The following is a 27,681-nucleotide window of genomic DNA, read 5'->3' as shown; positions in this document are numbered from 1 at the left end:
AGTGTCATTTACTTATATGTAACACTATTAACATAAATAAATTCATTGTTATGCATTTTATTCTGAAAAGCAAATTGTTGTATTTGAAAATAATTCTTCTGTAACTATTGGATACTTCTAACATCGATTGTTCGTTGCTGACTATTAATCATATTTTTTCTTATGTTCATAATTACTACAAAATTATAAATTTTAGATTTCACGAAAAATACAGGGAAAAATTCACAATAATTGCATTCAACCGCATTTCACCATTTCATATTTGAATGAAATGTATCTGCACGAAACGTTTCTGAAATATTTCATTACCGTTGCAACATTTCAACACACTGCTGTAGCTGAGACACAATCCCACTGAAGCATGAAATAGTCCTTTCATTTTATTCACTAAACCAAGGGCATCAAACCTACCGACTCTTCAAGGACATATTCACCCCTAAATATGTTTTAAGGATCTTTAAATTGTTGAAAGTTATTAAAATAGAACGTATCTTCAAAAGCGTATGATTACAATCTTTATGTTGTGCCGTTAAGGGCATCTTTGCGCAATATTCAAATTCGGCACTAAAGGAAACACCTCGTTAATTGATGAAGTTTAATTGCTGTTGTCTCACGCCAAGTTCCGCCAAGTGGTCGTTCGGTGGCGGCTGCAGTTAAAACAATACCAAGCAAACGAAGGATCGTCCAAGATCAGAGCTTAATTGGTTTTAATCAGATCTTCGGGCTATCTGCCATTGCACATCTCGTCTCCCCACGCACATGGATAGACGAGGGTGAAGATGTTTTCGGTGTGTTCCGTTGATATGTTTAATTAAATCCGATTATGACACCCTATTGGTAGTACTGTTTAGTTAGTCAGACTAGTGGTGTAATGTGATTATTACACGGCTGTAATAATAGCAGCTAATATTTTACAATTTACAATATTTCATTCAATTTACTCGAATATTTTAACAAAGTTAATAGATCAAAAATTTAAAAAAAAAATAATATAAAAATACAATTTTACTAAACGACTGACAGATAACTGAAAGCAAAATGTAGTAAATAGTAAACAATTGTTGCGCTATCGCTTCGTATCGATGCTTTAAACGCTACAACATGTCTCTGTATTGGCGATACACCACCCCACAACGCGTATGTGTCTGTATCGTCGGCAGGGTGTTGTTGGCGTTCGCAAGCTGAACAAAGAAGCAACGACTCTCATTTAGTCTGCGCAACCGAACGAACGCGGTGGTGCTTTTCCAGTCACGCGGCGTGCATCATCTGCGTGTGCGAGAGCAGGTGATGGTGGTGGTGATGTTGGTGGATGCGGGCGGCATGTGTGCAAGTGTAAGCAAATACTAGTAACTAACGTACGAATAACATTATTGTACACCACTAAAACAAGAGTGAAATTTGTGAATGGAAAGGCACGTTTTGGGGGAAGGAAAAACCAAGCAAAAGCCTACCATGATCACGCGTACATCCACTGGGGAGCTGTATCTCTTGCTCTTTTTCTGAGTGTGTGTGTGTGTGATAAATGTATTATGCGACTGAGGTGTACCATGGAGACGCACCTTTGCTTCAGGTGCTTTAGTACGGTGAAATACCTCTAACGAAAGTGATAACAGCAAAGCATGAGATAACAGCAAAATGAGATGAGATAAACAGTTCGCAATGTGCGCTACACATGCAAAGGCAGGAAAATCGATCATTTCGCCATATTGTGTGCGCGTGTGTGTACACCACCAATGTTTCACAGGTGAATCATTCTGATAGTGTGGTTTAGCAATAGCTCTTCGCAACATTAATGTGTGTATAGTGCAGTGTATGATTCAGCACACCATACACATCGGTGCATCGCGAGGTGTTTTCCCTGTGTTTGTGCGTGTGAATCCGCGCCCAAGAAAATTCCCGCGTGACACAACTTCGTACCGTGAAAACGGATCGTTTCGTTCAGGTAGTAAAGTTCATTGTTCCATCGTTCGTGCGTTGGCCCTTTTCCCAAATCGGAATGCCACTAAAGGTGGCCATTGCTTGCGGTTCAGTGTAGTGTAGTGTTGTGTAGCATACATTGATCTCAATCTCGTCGTGTGGTGTGTGAGAGAGACACAGCAAAAATGCAATCACAAAACCATATCCATGGTAACGCAAACGCTAGGTGTTTTCCACCGTCCACAACCGTGAGCGTTACTATTGTTGCACCGTTTGTGAATTAAAGAAACTTCCCTTTCAAGCATCCCATTGCGTCACGCATGCAAGATTATGGAGAAATTTTCACTTGGTCGATTTTTCCCCGTCTATACTTGCGTTGAAGTTTAGCTAAATCTGTCACTCGCTCGTTGCTCGAACAAAAAGGGAAGCCATCAAAGGGGGATCTCCAAGGCAACTAACACCACCCCTTGTGAGCTTATTCCACGATCACACTATCATGTAACTAATACTACCACACAGCGCCATACTAACGGCAAAGCCCACAAAAAAACCTGTTTGACCACATCTTGGGACTTTTAATGTTCACCTTTCTTTCCCCCCGATCCACCTCTTCCACACAAAACACCAACCTACTCCTCTCACCCCTTATAAACTACCCCTAGTTTATGGAGCGTTTGTGTGTGTGCGTGTGCTCTTAAAAATGGGCAGCACCCCACGCAACAAACGCGCATTTGCGGTCAAGAAGTCAAAAAATTCCCGAAAATAAAAGAAAAAAGCAGACGCAAAAGATCGCAAGCAATGAAAATCATCCAAGCATTGCAAGATCGAAGTAGACAGTGGATGATAGAATGCCAACAAACTCACACACACACACGCACACAGACACAGGAGATGAAAAGAACCTGACTTTTTGCTCTCTTTTTGGTGGTTGCTTTTGGGTTCGTTCCTTCATTCCGGAGGTGTTTTTTTTAAGACGATCGAAGTAGCATCAGAAAAAAAGGTAGCTGACGTTTTGTGATTGTTTTTCCCTTCTTGATCTTGCTCGATCGAAAAACACCGACGCAGGTACACACGCATACACGCACCTTGGCAGCAGTTTGTCCGTTACGGCTTCGGATCGGATCGGTGCAAGATAAACATTAAATTTTGTAGCAACAATCCAACCGGCTCTTCGTCATGCTGCCGTTCTGTTACGTACACGGGGGGCTTTTTAGTTTTTCTTCTTTTTTTTGTTTGCCCACTTTCATACACTTACCCGGTGTTGTTTTCATGTTCTGTATGTCGCTCTTTCTATCTGTTTTGTTTGCGCGGGGTTTTGTTTCGTGTTTCGTTCACCCTCACTTTTGGCGTGGTTTTTTTGTTAGTTCCAATTTTCTCTTCAATTTTTATTCATTCTTGCACCATTTTTTTTTCGTTAATTCCCGAGTAAGTACAGTGTTTTTTTTTTCTTCACTATTTTTCGCTCCTAATAACTTCAACGTTTAGGTACCTACGTTGAATGTTCATGGGGTGGGTAGGAAAACATTACCGTTCTGTTCGTTGCATTATTTGACTGTTCAATTTGTACGATTTCATCGTCCATCCCCCAAAATGGAACGTTTGCTGTTAAGTCCATGAACTTTAAGTCCCTTTCTGTTGCATTCTTCGCAAGGGATCTTTCCATGCGCGTTGCCGGTTAGGGCAAAAGGCAATTGGAAAGCTTTCACGCTAATGAATCGAAAGAATCCCTCCGTGTATGTATGTGGCCATATGGTAACGTACCGTTCGGTGGGGTAGTTTATGATTTATATTTCTAATGAGAATGTTTTCTCTTTTACACTCATGAGGAAAAGTTAATAAATACACCAGTAAGGCTTTAAATTCTGGTAATTATATTATTAGTTTATTTATTGGCGAATTAATAGCTCATAATAAACGACCCAGAAGAGATCCCACCAAGCATACTTGGTAGCATAAATTAGCCTTCAGACACGTAGGAGTTCTTTTTGTAAAAAAAAAAATAATAACATAATTGTCTATTTAAACAATATTTTTTGATATACACATTGGGACAATACATAATAACAACTTCCAAACAGCAAAACTGAAAACATCAATGTTTTCATCACGCTCTTATGCTTTCAATTTATCATCTTTTTATATTTTTTTTATCTAAACCTTACAAAAACAGTTGGCTAAAACCAACTATTATTCTTCCGCCGTATCGTTAGCAAATCGTGTTTGTCCCCTTTATCGAGCGTATAATAACATGCATCGAATCGTGAAAAGCGGAAGCACCGGCTCACCTTCAAGCAAACGAAACAAACAAACAAAACAAAAAAGCAACGAACAAAATCAAATGCAAACATCCAACGCTTCCTCGGTAAATATTTATTACATCTTCCGAAAAGCGGCACAACTTTCCCGCGGGCTTGTGCTGTGGCCTCAATTTTTCGTTCTACCAAATTGCAAATTGACACCAATCGCTTGCAAGCGGTAAAAGAACAAGAACGTTTGACTTTGGGGATGTGCATGATGAAAACATAATGTCGATTGAACAACACAACCCGAAAAGAAACTCCGAATTAAATTGTGCTTGCCAAACAGGCGTTCCAGTAGGGCACACTTACTTCTACCGGTAATGTGACCGTTTCTTATCTTCATTCCTCACTAGCCCTTGGACAAGTAATTTTACACCTTACCGAGGCAGTTTCGGTTCGAGACATCGTAGAGAAACCCCCGTTAAGAATGGCACCCAGTGCGTGAAGGTTATGCGATACATGGAACACTCTTATCGGAGCAGGAACCCTTCGCTTATCAGTTTGATATCGATTCATGAAACTGTGCTAGAATGATGAGTTGATTCACGCATCGTGAAGCATACACTTGACCCGTTTTTTTTTTTGGACGGAATTCAGTCAACCGAGGCAAATTTTGTGATTATTTGATTAGCGGATTTATGTCTCACGTTCAGGGACATTGTGATCGGTCAGTATTTAATCAGTTTGGGTAAAGACCTCATTAAAAGCACACGAACAGTGGGTGAAGTACTTCCAAATAGACTTCTGGTTGGGTGTTTTTTTGTTGTGTGAAAATTGCTAGAAACCACCGAAGAAACCCGCAAAATAATCCAGAAAGGGAAATAAAAAGTCTAGATGTAATTCCCATTCACAGATAAATGCCTTATAAATGTGCACCGAATGTGTCTGTGGGAAAACAGAGCGATAATCCTGGGAAAATTGTATTTTTAAGCCTTTCTCTTTTCGCTTTTTGATATTAATACTGTGGGAAGATTGAGAATCAATCAGAGATTTGGTTGGAAACCTGAGAAATGTTTTCTGCTTTTCTTATCTTTGTTGATTTTTTTTTAACAGCCAGCTACTTTATGTAACCAGCAGATTTATAATTAAAGTCTTAACGAATGAAAGTGACCAGCACAATTTAAACTGCAGCGTGAACGCTTGTCTCGTCGTCCAGATACGCTCCCTTACTTTGCCATTAAAGTCGCCCATTAACCTTACCCAATGATGGGATCAATTAAATTAAAGCCCATCTTCCACGAACGATGTTCGCTGTAGCAAAAACTGTCCGATAGGAAGTAATGTCATTTCTTGGAGGATTTCCCAACACCAGTACCCGTGGCCACATGGTGACGATGTCATGACCCAATTAATAAATCGTCATCGTTAACGACGAAACAACACGTAACCCCCCCCCCGGGGGTAGATGGGTTGAGTCAGCACATGGCGGCCGCATCGTTCCGTCGTCACTAATTTCATTTAAACCCTAACCTTCTTACACCCGTAGACCGATGAAGACCTCAATTACGATGTGCCCCGGTTTGTAAAGGCGCGATCGCGCCAAGCGATCGTTAGCACCCATTCTGCGAAGTTCTGCGTCTGCGTTGAGATTACTCATCCATTTCCGTCCATTCCACAGTTAATTCCGGCAGCGATCGTGACCTGAAACGTGTGCGATACGTGTGAGATGACGAGTGCGAATGTGCGGTACAGTGTGCGAGTGCAATACCTGCTAGAAATTGGATCCGAGGGAGTGCTTTTGCGCTTTTGTTTGCGTCTGACGTAACGTGTACGGATAGATGAGACGGTGACGTACCCGCGTCTGAAGGTGCCTTTATTAGTCGGATTCCTAATTGACGGTTCGTCTCGACGTCTGTTCCAAAACCCGAACCCAGCGAACAGGTGACTCTAGGGACGAAATCTATTAAAAAAAAAACAAACAAAACAAACGACGCATAAAAGGGAAAGAAACGACAGTGAGTGTGCGTGTGTGTGTGCGATTACGTGAGAAGTAGAAAACGTGCCAACCTTCGGCCAACGTCGATGAGTCCCGATGACGCTGTCTCGGGAGCATCATGCATCGCTCCTGCTGGTGATCGTCGTGGTCGCGTGTGTTGCTGTCAACGTTACTGACGGCCAGTACTATACGACGCGTGATCCACGATGGTACTCGCGGGAAGGTGACTTCAACTACAAAATACCAAACCCGGGCGATCCAGACTATCGGTAAGTGATGTCAGGTTTAGTGTGGTTCGGTGGTGTTCAACAAACCCGTGCTAGTGGAACGATAATGTTGCTTTTTGTGAGGGATGAGTGATTTTATGCCAACTGCAGTCAAGTCACGTCCGTTATGGGCGGCAGTGTGTTTTGTGATATAGCTTCTCAGTTCGTTTGGAGAGAGTTAAATGTTAACTTTGTGCTCAAACTAATGAAAAGCCTTCCTGTTGAAGTTCGAACGTGAAGTAATGTGTATAGGAATTATTATTCTTTTGGAAGTGATAATATTGAACCAAGCTACTGGGACAGATGACTGTTGTACCCCCGGCCATAAGCGGTTTGTTTCACATCTTTTCACACACCGGTTGTTAATTCGTGAATCACGCTATCTTGCTGTTGCTATCAGACGACAGTGTCCCTCACTATTGAACCCTGGTAAAGACGATCGCATATCGCTGATTGTTGGGTTAGAGTGTTTCCGAGCTTCCTATGCGATATCTAACACAGAGTTCTTTAGAGATATTAAATTCTTCAAACACTAGAGAAGTAGAGTTCAATCGTATAGAATAACTTCTCTGGGCGTACGACCTGTGGTCGTTATGTTCGGAATATTCATCATAACTAGTAACTGAACCTTTTGAACCATAACTGCACCTAATTTGGGACATAAGCATTGCTTTTACAGATCTTTTCCTATGTTGGATAATAACTGAAAACTCCTTACTTAGCAAATCAATGTATTCCGGGTACATTGTAGACGAGATTCCAGAATTACTATGCTCATTAGACACCGAAGTGCTGGTCACACAAACACGAGAATGAATCGATTATTAATGTTGTTTCCTTTTTGCAGAACTTACACATTCAACAACCGTCGGTACGGTTATTACCAACCGAATGGCTATGGTCAACAGTACCCAGGACAGAGTCTTCCCGGGCAGTATCCCACCAACACGGGGCTAGGCGATGATCGTTTCAAGTATGATCCGGTAAGATGAATTTCTTCATGAAGTACATTAATCTATTAAATTTACTGCATCTCCTAAAGAAAACTCTGACTTATAATGAAATCCATATGGTACAACATACGCATAAATCGGCACACTTCCGATACGTCTTACAGCACCATCAATCGTTTGTTTTGCTTTCAAACAAACGCTGATATTAATACGCTTAGGTAATCCAACACCCAGAAACCACCGTACCACCGCCGTTACTGACCTAGATCGGTACGGAGCTGCCGATCATGACCAATGTTGCGGTTGTGCTTTGATTAAGGTGATGAACATAACAGAAAAACACACATGAAAGAGAAAACATTCACGACCGCGCCGCCCCACGGTGGCGAAGGAAACGGATGCAGTTTTTTTGTTCTGCAATGGGAGGGAGATTTTCCCTGCATCAAAACACACGCTGCATAATTAACAATCTGTGCAAAAGATGTGCAACAACGGACTGGGAGTTTCCCTTTCGAATGCACTACCACCGCCTCCGAGGGTGGCCTTGTTCTCGCTTTATAAATGAGTCTCGTTGTGATGCCAAACGAACCGACGCGATCTTTACGAAGCCGACTTGGTTGGATTCTAGCGGTTGCCGTTAATTATCGACACGTCGATCTTGTACGATCGCATTCCGTACTAAGTAGAAGTGGACGTAAAGTATCTGCTAACGATTATGTTCTCGGGGTAATAGCTTGAAAGGGAAATTGATGCCACATGTTAGCAAACTTCCTTCAGTTTTTTGTTCTTGATTTCTTTATTTTTCTTCAAATTTCCCTTTCTAGACCAACCCAACACTCGCCCAAACACCTTTTCCCGGTGTGCTCGGTGGTTGGCGGGAAGATCTCCAGGGTAAGTTGCGCCGAGATTCGATGCAACTCGAGCGTGACGTGTTTGTGACGACCAACTACGGACAGGTGCAGGGATTCATCGTCTACCTGTACGATAATCCGGACCCAAAGAATCTGTACCGTCCCTGGCACAGCAATGTCGATCGTATCATGGGCAAGTGCTCCACGTTCCTGGGTATTCCGTACGCGCTACCACCGACATTCGAGGGACGTTTTAAACCACCACGACAACATCGGGGCTGGCAGTTGGTGCAGGCCGTCGACTATGGTCCTGCCTGTCCACAGCCGGTACAGTATACGGGCGCTACCAAAGGCATCCGTGATATGGACGAGGATTGTCTGTATCTGAACATCTTCTCACCTAATGTAAGTTAAAGCGTTCTCCGTATAACTTTGCGAAGCTCTGGTTGATCCAAACAATCCTTTCTTACAGACACAAGCAGGCGTGGCACAACGGTTCCCCGTCATGATCTACATCCATGGTGGAGAATTTATTCGTGGAGCTTCCAACACCTTCCCGGGACATATGCTAGCCGCGTTCTACGATGTTGTTGTCGTCACGTTCAACTATCGACTGGGAGCGCTCGGGTTCCTGTCAACTGGAGATGAAAACTCCCCCGGTAACTACGGCATCCTCGATCAGATCATGGCCGTCCGGTGGGTGTACGAAAATATCGAATCGTTTAACGGTGATCGTAACTCGATCACACTGTTCGGTCCCGGTGCAGGCGGTGCTTCCGCCGGTCTGCTAATGGTAGCACCGCAAACGAAAGACATCGTAACGCGTGTAATCGGACAGTCTGGATCTGCGCTGGCCGATTGGGCGTTGATCGTGGACAAGTGGCGAGCACAGAATACAAGCCGAGTCTTTGCACAGAACGTCGGTTGCTCGATCGAAACGTCCTGGAAGATGGTGAACTGCATGCGCAATGGACGCAGTTCGTACGAGCTGGGAAATGCCGAGTTCCCTCCACACGTTGGTCTGTTTCCGTGGGGCCCGGTGCTCGAGAATAACTTCACCTTCCCGGGCGATAGTTGGTACGAAGGATGGAATGAGCGTGATTGGCACTTTTTAGCGGAAACACCGGAAAGTTTGATCCGTCGGCGACACTTTAACCGTGGGCTACATTACATGAGCGGCGTAACACTGCAGGAGGCAGCATTCGTGATTACGGGCAATAAATCGTTGGCCCCTTACTTTGAAGTGGATGAGCAATTCTTCGACCAGAAGGTGCGCGAACTGGTACTACGCTATAACTACACGCTTAATCTGAACGGGACGTATGAGGCGATCAAGTACATGTACACGCACTGGCCAGATCCGAAGAACACTACCTTTATACGGGAGCAGTACATCAATGTAAGTTAATTGGGGTGTTCTGGATGATGATCGTGAAGCTAATCTTGTTAATTTCCATCTCCGTAGCTCCTGTCAGACTTCCTGTATCGGGCACCGACAGATAAGCTGATCAAGTTGCTAGTCGAACAGAATGTACCCGTGTACAGTTACGTGACGAACACCACCATCGAGGGTCTGAAGCTTGCGGAATGGTGTAAGGTGCCGCACGACATCGAACACTACCTTCTCGCCGGTGCTCCGTTCATGGATATCGAGTTTTTCCCGAAGCGCGAACGCTTCGATCGACTGATGTGGACGGACAATGATCGTAACATGAGTCACTTCTTCATGAAGACCTACTCTGACTTTGCGCGGTTCGGTAACCCGACACCGACGCAGGTGCTTGGCCTTTACTTTGAGAAGGCACGCAACGGAGAGTTGCGATATCTTAATCTGAACACGACGTACAACTCGACGATTATGATGAACTTCCGACAGACGGAGAGTGCTTTCTGGATGGAGGTAGGTTGACATTGTTGATGATCTTACCGGGGAAACTGTTCTATAGTGTGTCTTTTCTTTCCAACAATAGTATCTACCGACGGTCGTTGGCGTACTGATACCCACCTATCCACCGACAACAGAGTTCTGGTGGGAACCAAAGGAACCCCTACAGATCGCGTTCTGGAGTTTAGCTGCTGCTTGTCTCATACTGTTGGTACTAGTCGTGATGTGCTGTATGATGTGGCGCAGTGCAAAAAGGTATTACAGCTGTGTTTTATTGTGTCAACAATGCTTCTCAAACGTTTACGCTTCTTCCTTTTTGTTCCACAGAGAATCTGATCGCCTCTACGACGAAGCCGTCTTTGGGATGGACAATCCCGAATCCGAGCGAGACACGGTGATGGAGAACAACATGCTACAGGCACAGCCACTCCGTGGTCCGTCAGGTAATATCTACGAGTATCGTGACTCTCCGTCCAAGTACAGCAAGATGCCACCGGACGGTGGTTCCATCCGGTCGCCCAGCAGTCTCGGCATGACGCAGGTCACCGGGAAGAGTGGTCTTACCGGCAGCCAAAGTTCGCTACGCAGTGCCATTTCGATGAAGGAATCAACCTCCATCTCACCACCACCGTCGAAGGAGTCCAACTTTGACCGGAACATCAAGTACGCCGGTGGAACGGCGGACGTGCAAACGGAATCGATCCAGCGCAACGGAAAGTTCCCGAGATCCGATTCGAAGAATCTGCTGGCGACCGATGCCCGATCGCAGCGCGATCTTGGCGGTGCTACATCGCCGATGAGCGAAACGTCCATTACGGCGGGCAGTGTATTGGGTCGCTCGCAGCAAATAACTCCCGTTCCATCGAGCCGCGGTGGTGGAATGAAGAGTAACAATGCCAGCCGAACTAACCTGATCGAAGGCATTCCCCAGACAGCGGTTTAGTAAGATAGTTTCGATTAAGTTAGTTTTATTTTATTGTTTTTTTGTTCGTTTTTTTCATTTTCGCTTCCACTCTTACACGCACATGCACTTTTTGTTGTATGAAGTAGTAAGGGGAAGTATTATCGTACCACTATACCCCATCACATTTTAGTGTCGAAATTGCAAGTTGTCGAGTGCTTCGGTGTTCTTCAGGAAGTTGCGAATTTCAACCGCCCTGTAAGGCGTTACCGGCACCTCCACAACGGCAATGAAATAGTTTTAGCGTTCGGCAATCGTACTATAGCTTTGTAAGTCCAGTTAGAACAAGCTAGAGGGTAAGTTTTAAACCTAACCTAAGTGTGGGATGTTTAGATCTACAATAGATTGTCCCAACATCCCAGAGCGTTTTACGTAAGCGACTGGCACAAAGTGCCTTTGAGAGCAAATCGGAAAGATGTAAGCGAATGTGTCGTCCTTCGTCGTTCATAGTCGAATGTCACAGACGCACAAAAAACGGACACATCGCACTTTTATGCGTCGCATAAACCGCTGTGTTCTACGCCTTATCCGTTGCGATTCTTGTTAGCTAGCGTTTAAGTTTGGTGAGTTAGAGTTTAGCGGTGTGTTTCACGTGTTACGTGTTTTCATTTGTACATAATCGAATGCATCTCGTGTTATCGTGTCAGTGTATCCGTCCAATTGCGTGTTTAGTTTCATCACCGTGACCAACGTTCATTTCATCCATGTGTAGTGTTGTGTTTGTCCCGCGTGTTTCAAGCTAAGCTCTAGTTTTAATTTAACCTTTAGCTTAGTTTTATACGTTTGCCTATTGCTAGGCGGTTTTTAGTTGCTATTTCTGTGCGCTTATTTCTTCATCTTCCTTGATCTTCTTGATCCGTGGCAGATCGTTGCAGTAGCATTTATCAGTATACTTGTATTTTTTTTTTTGGGCCAAACTGTGCAAATATTACCGTATTTCGGGTCCACTCGGAGTGTGCAACGGGTGTGATAAGCTTTTTTTTTATCCGTCCCTACTAACTCCTGAGTGGTTCCCTCTACTTACAAACTTTATTAAGATTAGTTCTACTCGTTCTTTAATATGTACTACCCCTTACGCTTAATATTCAACCCTACTTTTACTATGCTGTTGTTTGTTATTTTTCTTATATTTTGCAACTACTTTTGCATCGTTTAATGTAACCCATTTTATCACGAGCTAGCCGTAAGTGTCCTTAGGTAAGAAGCGTAAGAAGTGTTTTCTTCCCAAAAAAAAAAAGTTCAAAAACAAAACCAGCGAATGTTAATGTACATATAGTTTCGTTTCGCTTCATACTTACCATTTAAGTATTACGTGATTGACACAAAGTAGCTAGTAATCCCGAGCGCGAGCTTAGTGTATTTGTTTCTACGGTTGTAAAATCCATTTGTTCGTAGTACTGCGTCTAGGTTTCGTTGTCATTTTGGGAGCTGTGGACAGACTAAATAAAACAAAAAAAGATTGAATAAAGAATACATTTTATTTTAAAACACAAAACAATTTTAATGGTTGTCTTTAGCTATGATTCACTTTAAATGGGCCAGTCGGATAAGACAATTTGAACTGATTTAGTAAACATACTGTCGTTCTTTCGGATACATAACTGGCGTGTTTAAAAAATATATTTTAAATTAAATTTTAAGTCAAATCTACACCCGAAAACCCTGCATTTATGAAGCAAAAAGAAAACGAACCAAGTTATTGGCAATAATACATTGTAAACAAAAAGTTTATTCGATAAATCAGTCCATTACAAATTTGTATAATAAAAGTGTTTCTTTACGACATTAAATTTGCTACACATTATCTTATTACACTAAAATTCACCTCTTGATACTGCTCAAAATTGTTTAAGTTGTGATACAGATCAAAACCTACGTGAGGAAAAGCTTAAAAGCTTTCTTCAACTTTTCACAACTTGTATTCAATGTTGTCTACGATTTCTCTCTTTTCCTTTTCATTCCTCTTTCGTAGGCGAGGAAAATTCTACATTCGGGCAAAAGTTGTAAACAAAATGGCTAACAAAGAAACAGTCAATATGGCGCCCAATATTTCTACGGAATTGGTTGTTATGGAACGATCATGTTACGATTATTTGCTTCTTTCTTTCGCTGCGGCATTATACTTTCGGGATCGGCGGGTTTTTTGGCCTGCTATTTCTTTGCTTTGCTTAATTTGTATTAGTCCTGTGTACGGTGGCGTTTTACGATTACAACTAATAAATGCAACATTGTTTGTTTAACCCAAATTCATTCAATTTAGGCATTGTGTTAGTTGTAATACGGTTTACTTATATGTTAAGTATTATCACATTTTTTGTTTACATTTCTCTACGCTACACTACGCTCTATAAAAGAGATTTTACAATATGCAACACACTTCTTTCAATAAATTTCCTTGATTTTGTTATTTTTATTGATTTAATTTATGAACCAATTCCGGTTCTAACATACCAGGGCATTTTAGGTATTAGCACATTGTGACACAGCGGCATTCAATCTTATCTATTTGCTTCTTTTGAAGACTTTCAATCTTGTGTAGAGGCTTTTCTTCACTTTTTCGCGTTCCTTGACTATTCTTTCTCCATTGCCTGCATAGTCAGTTCTGCATACGGGAGAGATTTACGCGAATTGAGATTTGGTACTTCTTCTGTCGTTTAGAAACCGGCGCCATTAGCTCCTGCGCCGTACGATATAGTTCTGACTATTTATTTACAGTGCCAAATAAATAGTTCACGTTGCGTGTACTATCAAGAGCATGCGCGTTTTTTTTCGAACGAACTACACGGCAAATGTTACCTTAAGTGGTTAGGAAATCATTTCATTGCATTATTCCAAATTCGTTCACAAAAATATTAATATGTTTGCAGCTACACAAGCTTCTCGAAAGCTTTTTCTTCAGTAACTAAATCAATCAAACATCTATCATGCTAATCTAACCTATAATAAGCGTGTTGACAGGGTTGTGGGATTTATCAGAGTGTTAAAAGGTAGCCAAATATCACTGTGTCCAGTAAGTCGCGAAATTTTAATCATTTTCTCTACCAGCACATGGGCGAGTCCTTGAAACAGTCCGTTATTTTTATCTACAGTTCGATGTTATGCGTATATAATCGGCGTACAATCACCGTTGATATATGATGAGTTTTGTTTCTGTAATTGTTGTTCTATGATCGGAAATTGGATTCGACATTTCTTATAGCAATAAACCAATATACATTGCGAATTGCTTTCCACTATAAGATGTCTAGATAATAAGTCTTATATTTCTTATATTAATCACACTCTAGTGAGTGTGTGATATCCCGGATGTTTGTTTATGCTCGATTTCTCAACAACCATTTCCTTTTACAGTAAATGATCATTGACTAAGGTACTGAATCGTTATATATATACATGCCATCATTCTTGGCAAATATTTGGATGTGATCTGGTACTTTTTCTAACACACATCTTTCATAACTTTGAGCTTTCATTCAACATTTGTTAACAAAAGTAAATAAGTAGGTAAGTTTTGAAAACAACAACATTTCAAACTAGCATGAACCAATCCAAAAGTTTGATTTATCTCTGCACTACATTCATTGTGCTATAAATGCTGTAATGATCTGTATTTTATGTAATTTATGTTTTCGTTTGTAAAGCTTTATACGATATATTGTTGTTTAATATATATTCTACTAAATTTCATGAAACTTTGGGAAGCAACAACGTACTGTTGCATTAGTTTGTGTTTGTTTGTACTGAATGAAATCGGCGATAGCGTTGACGGTAAACAAAATATGGAAGGTTAATATGGTGACCATCGAATAAATTAAACTGGTTATCACATTTGTGTACTGTAACACTTTTCATTTTTCTTCATTTCTTCACATATTTACGAAAAAATTTAATCCTTTTATATATCTCATATAGCTAGCAGAATAAAATGAGCAACGATCTCTACATTTCTGGAATCCGTCGCATTATGCACGCACCATTATTCCCTTTTAATGAAATGGAAGGCACAACAATTGCTCAACGAAGGAAAATATAATGAATGTTGTATATCTCGATATGGAAAGGTAGGGTTAGTTTGTTATAAAAGCAATAGAGATTGTTAAACTTTCAATTGGACAGGCATTTGACTGCTAGTGTGTTAATGGGGATGGGACGCACTGTAAGGATTTGCCATTGAAAGGTCTCTGCTTGCATTAGTAACTTGTTAGAAGCAGTTTTGAATCTGTTAAAGATTAGTGGGAATTGTATTTGGAGGGATTAGATCATAGAGTTAGACATCAGGAAAAGGAATCATCAATATTCATTAACAAAACGTTTCCTTTCCTATGTGGAATGTTGTGCTTGGGACAAAAATATCTCGCGATCAATTGAAGGATTCATTCAGAAAAGAAGAAAATTGGCCCATTTTGCTCTGCTCTTTACACTTCATTTTAACGGGATCTCAACGATATGATGGGCAAATAATAATTTAAATTATTTAGATGCGGCACTGGAGTTGGGTTAGAACGGTTGAGAGGGGGTACGAGTTAATATACATGCTCCATTCCAGCTCATACTCCACCTATCGACGCGGGTTGTGTTTGCAGCATTGGATCTTACAACTTTAGTGATTGCTTCGGGAGCTACAACCGATACTGCTGTGATCACGCCACCGACGGTTTCCAGTGATTTACGATTCGAGGATGGCGGTGTTAGGAGGCCACCTTCTTCCGGCTCGTGGCTGACGGGTGCCGGCGATGCTTCCAAATGCCCCATGCGTACAGGTGATTCCATCTGTTCGATCTTAATGCTAACCATATCCTGTGCACAGACAAAACGGAAGCGCTTATTAGGATAAACGATACGCCGGAGCTAGGCTTTTTGCCTGATCACTTACCAGCATATCCAGCGAAGTTGTGTGCGTTTGGATGATGTGGGAACTATCGGAGACGAGGTTGGGGCAGACGTGCTTCAAACCGTGACAGTATTTGATTGGTTCGTTCGATTCAAGAAATGTGAGCGGACAGGATGCATTCTCGTCGCAGATTACCTGAAAGTATGGTTCCATCCATTTGGCGCACGGTGCTATCTCTTCCCAGTCGAATCCCGATACAAACATTGCCGTTTTCCTGTGAAACAATAACAAAAACATGGTTTATATTAAATATAATATTTAACATTTTTAATTAAATTTTACTCCCTTTATTCTTAAACTTACTCTTTTCATTCCAAAAATTGTAAGCAAATAGATAAATAATGTAATGTATATACTTGTATAATGCAATACTATAAATTCAAAATACTAAAAGAATGGAATAAAATCACTAACACACTTACCGATCAAACGTATGGCTGATGGCAGCGGCTGCAATCACAGAATATTTGAAATTGGTCAACCCGACGTCCAGCGAGCACAGGTCAATTAGCTGAGCCGTATGGGCGAACTCCATGCCGGAGAATTGGGGATACACGAACGCATCATCATCAGTCTTGGTAGTTGGTGGCCTCTCCGTTGTCACCTTCATTTTCTTAACATTATTACTATCTTCATTTTCATCCGTAATTTTCCGCTTCCGCGATGGAGACTTTGCGGTTTGCGAACACTCGTTGTTCCGCGCCGGCATTATGTGTGACTCTCGGCTGGTTACGTTCACTTGCATATATAGACCCAACCATCCCATCACCGTTACGGGATTGATTCTCCATTCGAGCGCGGTCAGCACTAGCAGTTCCTCGCGCAGTATGTCCTCGTCCGTACAAGCGCCATCGGTAACGTACGCGAATTCGCCTATTTTTGGTGGATAAATCTCTTCGACCTGTAACCGAAGGGCGATAAAGAATTTACAACTCCATCCTGTACAACCGGTAAAAACGGGGGTTTTTGGGACATGGGGGTAAACTCACCTTAGCCGCAATAAATAGTGCCGTTATGCCGAGCAACTGTAGGTGCGACTTTTTCAGGTCCTTCTTGCAGCTCAGATACCGATCGATGTAGTCCACCGCTAGGTAGTACGTTTCCCGATGCAGCTTATATACTTCGCATACCTCATTCAACCAGTCGAGCAGGATCGCACGCATTCGAGGTTGTAGACCTGCGCAGAACACGAAACAAAAAGGCACAAGAAAAAAAAAGAAGTGTAAATGATTTATAACGTACAGTGTGTGCAGTGTGTGAAATGGTCGCCATTCTGGGTTTTCTTTTGCGGTGGCTTTTCAACCACTTTTTCCCAGACACTTTGCTTGATTTTTGGGGTGAGATCGCTCGAAGGCTGGATTTCGGAAGGATCACTTTCAAAAGGATAAACGTACAGGTACCTGAGCTAAGTCCGTGCGCGTCCCATTGACAATGGGAAGTGAATTGGTTTTTCTCATGCATTCTCAAAACCCTTACCTTGATGATTATCAAACATGTTCGGTTCCCGGGCTATCCACGCCAATTCATCCTTTCGACACATCAGATCCCACAATTCTAGTTTATCCGCCCAGGAAAAGTTTGGCAGCGGACAGGAACGTTGTTTGTGTGAAGGCGTCAGATAGCAGGATGTCGGTGGCAATATTGCGTCCGCAGCACTACTAGCCTTTGCCTTCCCTTTACTGTCAAGGAACATTTCTATCAGCGGGTCCGCCATCGGTACCGAACCGGGAAGCGTGGAGTTCTCCTGCTTGGGAAGCCATTCCGATACGCCGAATGGACTCATCCCGTTCGAGCTAACGGTGGCAGGGCTGTCGAGATGATAGTAGTCGATGTCGTGCCCAAAACATTCCGATGAACCCGGCGTGTCGGAGGTGTAATCGGCATCTCGGTTGCTACTGACGGAGGAGACACTCGCCGAGCTGGCTATACTCGGCATGGATAGACCAGCAGGTGCAGGAGCAGTCGCTGTGGAGGACGTGGAGGATGATGTTGGTGCGGCAGGTAGTACGTTGGCGGATTTGGTGGATGTCGAAGCGACGGCACCACCCGGTGATGTCCGGGCCTGGCTATTTCGACGCTGCTTTGCTGATCGCTGAACATTGTCCGATTCCTGAAGAGAGTTCCCAATGGAAAATGGATCATTAATAAAGGTGACGATTATTTAAGCGATCTACAACGAGATGATTCAATTCAAGCCTTCCAGAAAGAAAAAAAAACTTTCCAAAAGCGACAACGCTTAAAGTGAAAGAATGTAATAAACAATCAATTACTGCTGTATCTGCTGTATTTTAATTCTCATTAAAGAGCAAAACAGAACAGTGAAAATCCGACAAAAAAGACACTCGCATCAAAAGGAATGCATCCTTAATAACGGAATTTGTAGACCGTTTTTTTATAATTTTCTTTATCCTTCGCTTTGCCTTTCGCGTTTTAATACTCGAAGGCGCTCCTCTCTGTTATCCTTTTGCTTTACCCGAAGAAGGACTTGCACATCGATGCATGCTTCATTTACAATTTAAAAGGATTTTAATACGGCAGATGTTTGGCCGTTGCATGCCGATGCGAAAAAAAGGGAACATACTTGGAAGTGGCGGGTCCTTGTTTTGTTCGTCTAAAATGCTTAAATAGCAAAATAAAGGGCTTTTTCTAAGAGGAATAAATAACATAAGTCATTTCTTGTAAAACATTATTCAAGAAAGTTTCATTTTAGCTCGTTTTTTTTCCATATCCTTGTGCTTCTCTTTTCTTTCAACATTTCATTAGCATATATGCCGCTGTACGAGGGTTTCCACATACCGAAAGGCACCCGTTATCAGCTGTTGGTAGTCGTAAGGACATCGAAGCAAATAGCTAGGGGACCGATATTCCGATACACAGCAGCACGCTACCCTGCCGTAACGCATTTGTCCGTTACACGGTCCGATGCATGGAAGCGATGTATTGGCGCGAAACATATGCGCCACACGACACAAGCAAAGCGCACACCACACACTAGTTTTGGGCGGGAAATAGGTAAGGCTTCATCGGCGGTACTCGAAACATACCCACAAACACACACACACACATACAGGCTCGTTTCGGATGATGAAACCCGGGTCCCTTCTTTGTCTCCTTACTTCTCTACCCTATTTCTGGTTCTTTTCCCATTGCTTGCTTTCGCTCTGCTTGGTTCGTCCACAGCCCTTTCGAGAAGAAAAAAAAGGTTGCTAATGTTTCCGGTGCAGCCCAGGCCAACAATATTTCGCTTCGTTTCATCTTTTGGGTTGCGTGCGGACGGCCAAACGCACGTATGTGGTCTTTACAAGTTTGCTTCATGCGTGCCTCTGCCTCTGTCCTTTTATATGCATTTATTTGTCCTTCCATTGCACTGCTGCATGGTTCGCTTAAATGGTCCCAGCTCGCGTAAGAAGACAACGGTAAGAAAATGGCAAATACACAGAGGAAAAAAGGAAGAAAGATTGTTGTAAACGAGTGCCTTTGGTGGAACTCTTGGCCCAAGAAAAGGGACCGTAAAAGGCAATTCTCCTTTACGCTATGCTTCTTCTGAATTCTATCTGAATGAATGTGCGTTATTGCTTTCTTTGTGACATTTAAAATACTGGATTTACACACATCTTATCTCTGCGTCGATCCAGCCAAATATTTGATAAATCGTTCGAGGAATTTAAATCCCACTGCAAGTCACAGCATAGGCTGGATAAAACTTTTTGGCGCAATCAGTACGCCCTTGGGTGAGAAGCACACTTTTGGCGCCCTTTCATTCGGTTAGCGTTTTATGTCTCCTTCCAATAGTTTCATCCATAACCGGTAACCATATCCAAAACACAGCTTAAACGAACCCTTCCCCAAAGATGAAAAGGAAAGCCCCATCAATGTGCCGAGAAGAGTCGTTGTGGAGTTCACGGTGGGTGAGATGTTTGTTAAGTAGAATCTTTAATTCGAATGCAAAGCAAAGGAAAGAATTTTACGATCATTATACGCCAAATCACTTCCTCCCTATTACCGAGCACCTTTGGCCCAAAACGTAGAATTTCAGCGTTCTCTATTTCGTTGCTTATCACATTCGTCTATCTTCTCTGTTTGAGGGGCTTCTTTTTTGCTTTTTCTTCTACCTTCGCGGTTCGGGGAGGGCATTGGATTAAAGGAGCAAAGAAGTGAGTTCGCACTCGTGAAAAAGAAATGCGAAAACAATATCTCCATAATGCGCGCGAGTGCGCGATCACTTCTTATCCCCGGGGAGCGATGCCCGAGCGGTAGGCTTGTGAATAAATTCTTTCACTTCCTCCCGCAGAGCAACGTGCCCAAATCTCACACGAAGCAGAACACGGACAGGGGGCTCTTTAAAACAGGATTTTCGCTGGGTTTCTTCTTTTTAACACCTCAACGCGCCAGCATACGATCAAGTGAGCGCGCGCGCGCGCGCCAAACATACACGCGTCATAAATGTCGAAACAATCTCACGAAAAAAAAAACAGCGGGCCAAAGGAGAATTTAAAAACCCCGAGGGAACAAAAAAAAAAGACTTCTGGCAATGTAAAATGACGCTGACGAGCCTTTTTCCATAACAACACGCAGTGTAGACGTCACAGAGAATGCCGCACAGAAATGACTTCGCCAGTACACCAGGTGACTTTAAAACTAACCGGAACACCCGTCTAGAATGGGAGACATTACTGAAGCTTCGTACTGTTCATTGGAACGTAACATTAGGTGCTTGGGGTACTGTACGATCACCACAAATACAGCAAAGGCGGAAGTAATGGTCTTCTACTGAGGTGGGTGCAGTGTACAGGATCTACGCGCTACCGACTGGAAAGTGTATCGTTTAAATTAGCTACAGAGAATGCTGAAGAGGATCTTATCCTGGTCCCGATGTCCTAATGTGGAGTGATCACCGAACCGTTACAGACTAAAGTGAGGGAACTCAAACAAAGACTTAGATTTCTATGTCCCGGGTGCGATAGGACCTAACTTGTCTAGAGTTTGAACATACGCATAGTATCATAAAAAATTAAATTACTTGAACAAAGAACAATATTCCCTTTCATGGTGTCAATGACACTTACATACGATCGTCCATTATGATCAAGAATATTATTCCTAAAGCAAAGTGAACAATAACGGAGTGGCTTAATAATTTCCCCAAAGATTTGATTAAACTTTCTGAATAATTTTTAGTACAAATCTTCCCGTTTGTACACTATCTTTATTTAGGTCAGAAGAATATCGTTAGTTTTTCATGATCTTTTTAAATTATGTTAAAGCTTTCTGTTTCCCCGTTTGATCGAGATATTACAATGAATATAATTTTATAAGCAATTAAATTCGACCTAAGATTTCAATGCGCAATTTGTCTACAACAGTATTGACCCCTTTTTGTTTCTTCATCATTTGGCCAACCTGTCACTGCAGCAGTTGGCGCCAAAACACAAATAACCATCGATGCGCATACGTACGCATTTGTTTCCCGCGTACCATTTTCGCCACATACCATTTTCGAGCTGAGGCGCAACCAATTCATACGCTCACTCTCGCGCTCTTTACACTCTCATTTCATGGTTCATGCTGACAGCTGATTTTCCCGCGCTATCATATAACAGTGAAATACACACATACCAGCTTAACAAGCCGGACAGAACCAAATACTGCTGTGGATTCGGTATCGCTGGTTAGTTCTTTTTTTTTCCTTGAATGCAATCGTTCCTTATCTTCTTTCTCCTCTTAAAACAGACGCAACGTCATCCATATGGCACCCAACTCATCTGACTTTGTACTTCGATGTGTTGGCTTCAGACGAGTTCTGCTATGGCACCGTAACACGACTCAGCGAAACGGGGTCGGAAGGGAAAAGATAGAGGATAAACAAACCGCACACAAAAGATGATAATCACGATCACCAGGTTAACTTGTGAAACACACCTATTCCACGGCATCTCGGTTGTGCTGGTTCCCGTACTACAGCTGAGGCTTTGGTACTCTAGGCTGGAACTCTAGAATCTCGACACCATAGTTTGGTTCTTTGGACGCATAAAAGCAATCAGCAAAGGAGAAGAAGAAACTCGTCGATGGGAATGACAAACATGGCAAGACAAATGATACAGAATAGGATTGGATGGAAAGATCTTAAAGCAAAGCTAGACATTCTCAGACTTCTTCCCGTGCGAACGGGAAGAGATCATGTGCAAACACTGGTCCGAAATTCCAACTACAGAGCTGCCGTATTCGAGGCTTGAGGAAAAACTAGTTTCGCCAGACCAGCAAGGTCTACAACATGCCTCAATCGGTAAATTGTTCCGTGCAAACAATGGCCAGAGATCGAAGGACGTACAAGAGAGAGTCGTCACCACCACCAACAGAGGAGGACAAGATCTATAGGCGATCACCATTCAGTATCTGTAGACGATCCTCATGTTTTAAACCTGTCACACTCGATTTTTAGTCGAAAGAAAGTTTAATAACTGAACGAGTGGAAGTCATAAATGCTGGTGAGGCCCTTTCTTTTTGCGTCGAATCCCACTACATATCTAGACCTTAATTTAGCCCAATAATGAGCAATGTGCGGTTAGCTTAATTAAGAAGAATGTGCCAAGATTTAAGTGGGATAAATTTGTTTAAACTTTGGGTCTTGTTCCGAAACAAATTAAACCACTTCCAGTAACAGCCACAAGTGCGGGTTTCAATAGAGGGTGAAGAAGAATTGCACATGTTAACCAGATCACCCTTCTTTTTTTGGAATTCATCCATCATATGGAGTTATTCTTCACAAAACAACTTTGACATCAATTGGCACCCTCAAGTACCCTAACTGGGCAGCGAATAATACACCTGGTAGTGATGTGCAAATATTATTTCTTCTCCCATCTAGCAATATAACCACTTTCCATATTTTTATGACACTCTACACTTCTGCATGACAGGTGAGAAATTCCCCAAACTGCATTTATTTCCACGCATAAAAAAAGAAACTTTCCTCTCGAACGAGTATCAAAATCCGCTTGAGCGTGTCGAGCATTTTGGTGTAGCTGATAAGCAATCAATATACAGGGACACATTGATATACTTTATCTGTTAGATTTCGAACGCTTCTCCCCCTTCGAAACTGGGGCACAGTATGAAGAAATTGGTAAAAATCACCAATTGCGTAATGCAAATTGATTTTAAAGCAATGTCTTGAATTTTTCAGCAGTAATTTCACATTCCAATCGAACTCTTAATAGGTGCTTCAAATTACATATATGAATTATATGCTCCTTAAAAATTCTTTTGTTAATCACAAAACAATGGAACAATCATCCCTGCTTTATAATAATGTTTATGAACGAACGATCTGGTTTTTACCTTTTCCTTTTACGACCTTTGATTGATTCTAGGAAAATTTCCGATAAACATCAATCATGAGTTTTCATTCTTGTTTCCCTTCGCTTCAGTACATAAAAACGGTCCTTTACCGTGCGATAGACTCTTCTTTTCTGCCCTTCTTCAACTTTTCTACGAGATGATTTCGATCCTGATCGTTCTTAACGTTCTCTTTTCCGTTACAGCAACCATTTCGCCGGTCCTTTGCCAACACAGATTAAGCGTAAAGGGATTCGTAACATTCAACCAGGGGTCCATTTTGCTGGTGTTCAGGACTTTTAAAAAACCAATTCACACGATCGTCCTTGTTGTGCCGTCGCGTTGTGCTGTGTGTTTCAAACCATTTTCAAGAAAACCAAAGTAAGAGGAAGGAGAGAGAAAGAAAGGAAACTTTGGGATAATATCTTGGGTCAATAATATTCGGGTCGGAAACGGTTTTGCAGGAAGGCAAATGTATACATGTCTAGAGACACTAGGTATTAAATAACCGACGAATCTTTTACAAACACGTTTCATGGCGTTGTGTTTCCTATTCCCCTTGAAGGATACACTCTTCTCTAGCCAGGCAGAAGGTACGCAACCGTGGTAAGAACTGTGCCATAACGATAAGCGAAATGAAACAGAAACGTTCATGAGGGACATTTAAATTTTCCGTCCGTTACAAACAGTTACAAAACTTGCGCATTGCACGTTGGAGAGAAGAAAAATCAAGGAAAACAAAAAGGAACAGGATCATATTTCTCGTGTCCTAATACGTACTCCATGTTGATGGCTTTCCGATGTGTTTTTGCGTTTACGGCTTCTGCGCTTTGGTTCTGACAGGGATGCTTCTTTGTTTGGTAGTCGATAATCCGATCTAAAAGGGAAAAAATGAAAATAAAATTTTAGTTCATATAGAACAATTTTAATAATAACAATGTATAACTGTGTCTAATTTGATGATGATAACAAATATTTTTATCAATTCATGTTTCGACCAACATAATATGCTGTTTTAATTATTAATATTCTCAAAAAAAGTGTTATTCAACTAAATGCACTGTTTCTGCAAAATTTTCTTGTCTAATATTAATCTATGCAAATTGCTTAAAATAAAACTGTTCTTCGCTCTTCGTATAAAAAAATGACATTCAACCACATGGTTGGTCCCCAATTTCATCCTCCATTTTAATTTTTTTTTGAAACGCACCATGCGCCTCCACCATATGAGATCATCATGGTAGGCGGAGATTTAGCAAGAAATTGCTGGAGATGACCGTGTCTTTAGTACGAGCCCAACCCATGAACGAATCCAACAAATTTTCTCTCATTTTGAAAAAAATAGATCATATATAACATCGCAGCACAGTGTACAATCAAAATGCACGGTGAAACAATTAAAGTAAGCACGTTGCAGCGAACTTCACATTTTGACACATTCGCCTAGTCTGACACAAGAGACGGTAGCGCGCGCTTTACGCGCCCTATCTGCCGTGTGGAAACGTGCCACGCGAAACCACACCGGATGATGGTGGCCGATCGCGGGTATTCTTCTTCCACAAAATCGGAAATGCCATAAGCGTGTTTGACGTGTGTGCGAAAGAAAAAAAAAAAAGAAAGAAAGACCATTAGCCGCCAACGTGACGGCTATTTTAGCGCAAAAAAGTTCTTCGCGGCGCTTTCTTTCCATACTTCCGTGGGTTTAAACATTTTCTCCTCTATCAACCCCGCCGCGGTTTCCGTTCTGGCAGTTCATTGGGAAAGGGCGGCTAATAGCCGATGAACCCCATTTAAAAAAACCCGCCAGAATTTTTGGGCGTTGATCTCTACGGCCGTACGCGCGCTCACACACATCTATATCCATCGAAAAGCACACAAGAGCAAAAGCGCGCGCCAATAGACGAGCGTGCGCTATCACATTCACTCGCGTACTGCTTTTTTTTCGCAATTTCTTTACACACACGGCATAAGTATATAAATGCGAGAGAGAGAGGGGTTCTTCTTTTTGTAAATTAATCACAACGAGAGAGATCGAGTGAGTGAACTTGCGGTGAGAGAAAATTACCTTCTCGCTGCAGCGAGAGCGAAGAGCGTGAACAAATCTCCCCCCCCCCCACCCGGAAAGTGCACACGGGCCCGGTGAGGGGAGCAACGACATCTGGGCGCGCTGTTTTGCGCGCGGGCGGGGGGTTTAAATGTCCCGATCATGCCCGACCATGGGTCGGTCTTTAAATGGCTCAGAGCGCGTCGACCAAAACACACAGCCGGCCCCGCGCGAGCACAGTACGCAAGTGAGAGCTTCGGAGTGGTACGGAGCACGTGAGTTGATAGAAGAAGTAGCAACGGGTTAAAGAGGCGACCCCCGTTGATGGGGACACTGTTCGGTCCACATACCAATAGAACACACATACAAGGGTAACCCAAATGATCCGATCAGGTGTGGAAAATGAACAACAACAAAAAAAAAAAAGAATGGAAAGAAAAAGCTTCGGAAAATATGTATTACACATCATAGATGAACCGTTTTGTTTCTGCCATTTGTTGCTTTTGCTCGTCGGTCCGAATTGCCAATAATTACCATTCTACACCAAACCTCGTCTCGCGTCTAGAGGTTCGCCGGAATAGGTGTCGGACACATATGCACATATTCCATTTGATTAAGAGTAACGTCACACACGACGTGAAGGAAAGCATGCGGGGAATGCGGGGGGTTGGAGGGGGGGGGGTGTAAAGAATAATAAAACAACCCCTACAATGTAGTGACACAACCTTCAAGTCTTCGCTCCACGAAACTGCAACTTGTCCGAGAAGAAGCGAAAGAAGCAGCCGGCGAGAAGGAATTGTGTGCGTGTTTTTTTTTTTTGCAAAGGAAGGTGCTGACTGTACGAGATAGCTCGAGTGGTGAACGAAAAAATTAAAAGCCCCGATTAACATGTTATGGCACAAAAGTCCCTCTCTCCCTCGATCCCCTCTCTCCTGTTTTCTTTAGGGCAAGGGAATTTTTCCGTAAAATTTATGTTCCATACTTCCATCAATACCCATGACCTACCTATTGGTATTTTCCATTCTAAGCAGCTTGCTGTTCGTCTTTGAGCCGGTACACCGTGCTGGTTGCTAGATCAGAGGCCAGAAATTATTCACCATGCAAGAAATGTGTACTCCAAGCAGGCGCTGGGGACGATGTACACGACAGCACAATAGGAAAACTGTGAACACTCGCGGATGCAGCATATACACGCACTTACTAAACTACACTCGCTTTGGCACACATACAGTAGCAACACCCCTTCTGGCGATGGAACCTTCCTGACGAGAAGATGGTCGCACATTCACCACATCAGGGTATCTTCTCCGTACACCGTGGGGCAACCCAATCCAATCAGGATACCCGGTTGGGCAACGAGACCGTTTAAAGGTCCACCGCGCCCGGTGATGACGACGAAGAGATGGGGATCCGTCCACTGCTGATGCGGTACACCGTGTGAAAACCCTTGCGCTCTCTGTGCAGCCAGAAGTGTGTTGGCCCCCGCGTGTGCTCGTACAGTAAAAATGGGATGCTTTTACACTTCACCAGTGTGTAATAGTAAGTGGTATTGTAGGATTGCTGCTTGCACGGTGGAGGTTTCGTGGAGACCTCTTCACTAGTTCTTCTTCCGCCTGACTGCTGCTTCAGCTGTCGACCGTCTGCGCTATCGAAGTTCTCTCACACACACTCCCTCTCTCTCTTTCTCTCTTTCTCGCTCTAGCTATTCTTTACTCGTGCTCGTTCTTCTTTTTACTGCGGCTGTACCCGAGAAGGTGCCACAAAAAAACGTCAGCAAATGCCGGGTTTCGCGCACTTTTCAACTTCAATTTCGGTGCCCGCTCTGGTGCTTTAACTTTGCGGTTATTCTGCTGTCACTGTGACACATAGGCGAACGAGGAAGAGGAAACAATGCGAAACAAGCGCGCCCGTTAGCGCCGAACCGATCAGGCAGTGATCAGCGTGCGCGCGCGCGCGTGCGGAGAAAGCGGCAAATGGAGCACTTTTGGGTTTTTCGTGGAAATTTTACTGTCCAGGCACGGGTACGATTGGTCCAATCCTTGCGCGCCCCAATGCACAGTGCAGTGTGCGCTGTTTCACTTTCTTCTCACTCGCTACTCACAATGGTGTACCGGTGAAAGACGATTGCAGGACACACAGCACACGTTCAGCGGGAAACATTTCTCGGAAATCAAGACAATGGGACAATTCGTTTTACGGTTTTTATTAGGCGTAACATGAGTTAATAGGAATAGGCTTTGTACTTTTTTTCTTTGCACCACTTCCTACAAATCACTTGCAATGTGTACCACGCGAACTAATTTCACTGTAAATTGCGCGACACTGTAATTAGCTATTCCATT

The 27,681-nt window shown here is 42.7% G+C and overlaps 2 protein-coding genes across 4 annotated transcripts; one reads left to right on the top strand and one right to left on the bottom strand.

The window, feature by feature from the left end:
• The first annotated feature begins 1,192 nt into the window (after positions 1-1,192).
• On the top strand, positions 1,193-12,573 carry LOC125762150 (acetylcholinesterase). 3 transcript variants are annotated; one of them, XM_049423967.1, is made up of 8 exons: positions 1,193-1,332; positions 5,836-6,422; positions 7,267-7,402; positions 8,197-8,628; positions 8,696-9,622; positions 9,689-10,123; positions 10,194-10,363; positions 10,436-12,573. In XM_049423967.1, exons 2-8 carry the CDS (start codon positions 6,250-6,252, stop codon positions 11,049-11,051), a joined length of 2,889 nt encoding a protein of 962 aa, XP_049279924.1. In that variant the 5' UTR covers positions 1,193-1,332; positions 5,836-6,249; the 3' UTR covers positions 11,052-12,573. The 3 variants fall into 3 exon arrangements, with proteins under 3 accessions (XP_049279924.1, XP_049279925.1, XP_049279926.1); XM_049423968.1 differs by lacking the exon at positions 1,193-1,332 and adding an exon at positions 1,349-1,744; XM_049423969.1 differs by lacking the exon at positions 1,193-1,332 and adding an exon at positions 1,763-1,942.
• A 223-nt stretch (positions 12,574-12,796) lies between these two features.
• Positions 12,797-27,282, bottom strand: LOC125762161 (G1/S-specific cyclin-E). The gene is made up of 7 exons (XM_049423989.1): positions 26,345-27,282; positions 24,076-24,172; positions 17,437-18,070; positions 16,950-17,137; positions 16,383-16,861; positions 15,943-16,174; positions 12,797-15,866 (listed from the first exon to the last, which is right to left on the bottom strand). Exons 1-7 carry the CDS (start codon positions 26,359-26,361, stop codon positions 15,567-15,569), a joined length of 1,947 nt encoding a protein of 648 aa, XP_049279946.1. The 5' UTR covers positions 26,362-27,282; the 3' UTR covers positions 12,797-15,566.
• Positions 27,283-27,681: the final 399 nt, after the last annotated feature.

This window comes from Anopheles funestus, chromosome 2RL (assembly GCF_943734845.2).
Source record: "Anopheles funestus chromosome 2RL, idAnoFuneDA-416_04, whole genome shotgun sequence".
NCBI classification, from domain to species: domain Eukaryota; kingdom Metazoa; phylum Arthropoda; class Insecta; order Diptera; family Culicidae; genus Anopheles; species Anopheles funestus.
Note: the sequence above shows the minus strand (reverse complement) of the source record. Positions and strands in the feature narration are given on the sequence as shown.

Coding starts and splice junctions, on each gene's coding strand:
- LOC125762150 (XM_049423967.1), top strand. CDS start 6,250: ATGACGCTGTCTCGGGAGCATCATGCATCGCTCCTGCTGGTGATCGTC. Junction 6,423..7,266: donor CCGGGCGATCCAGACTATCG/GTAAGTGATGTC, acceptor TCCTTTTTGCAG/AACTTACACATTCAACAACC. Junction 7,403..8,196: donor ATCGTTTCAAGTATGATCCG/GTAAGATGAATT, acceptor TTCCCTTTCTAG/ACCAACCCAACACTCGCCCA.
- LOC125762161 (XM_049423989.1), bottom strand. Junction 16,862..16,949: donor CACTATTTATTGCGGCTAAG/GTGAGTTTACCC, acceptor CTTCGGTTACAG/GTCGAAGAGATTTATCCACC. Junction 16,175..16,382: donor ATCAGCCATACGTTTGATCG/GTAAGTGTGTTA, acceptor ATTGTTTCACAG/GAAAACGGCAATGTTTGTAT.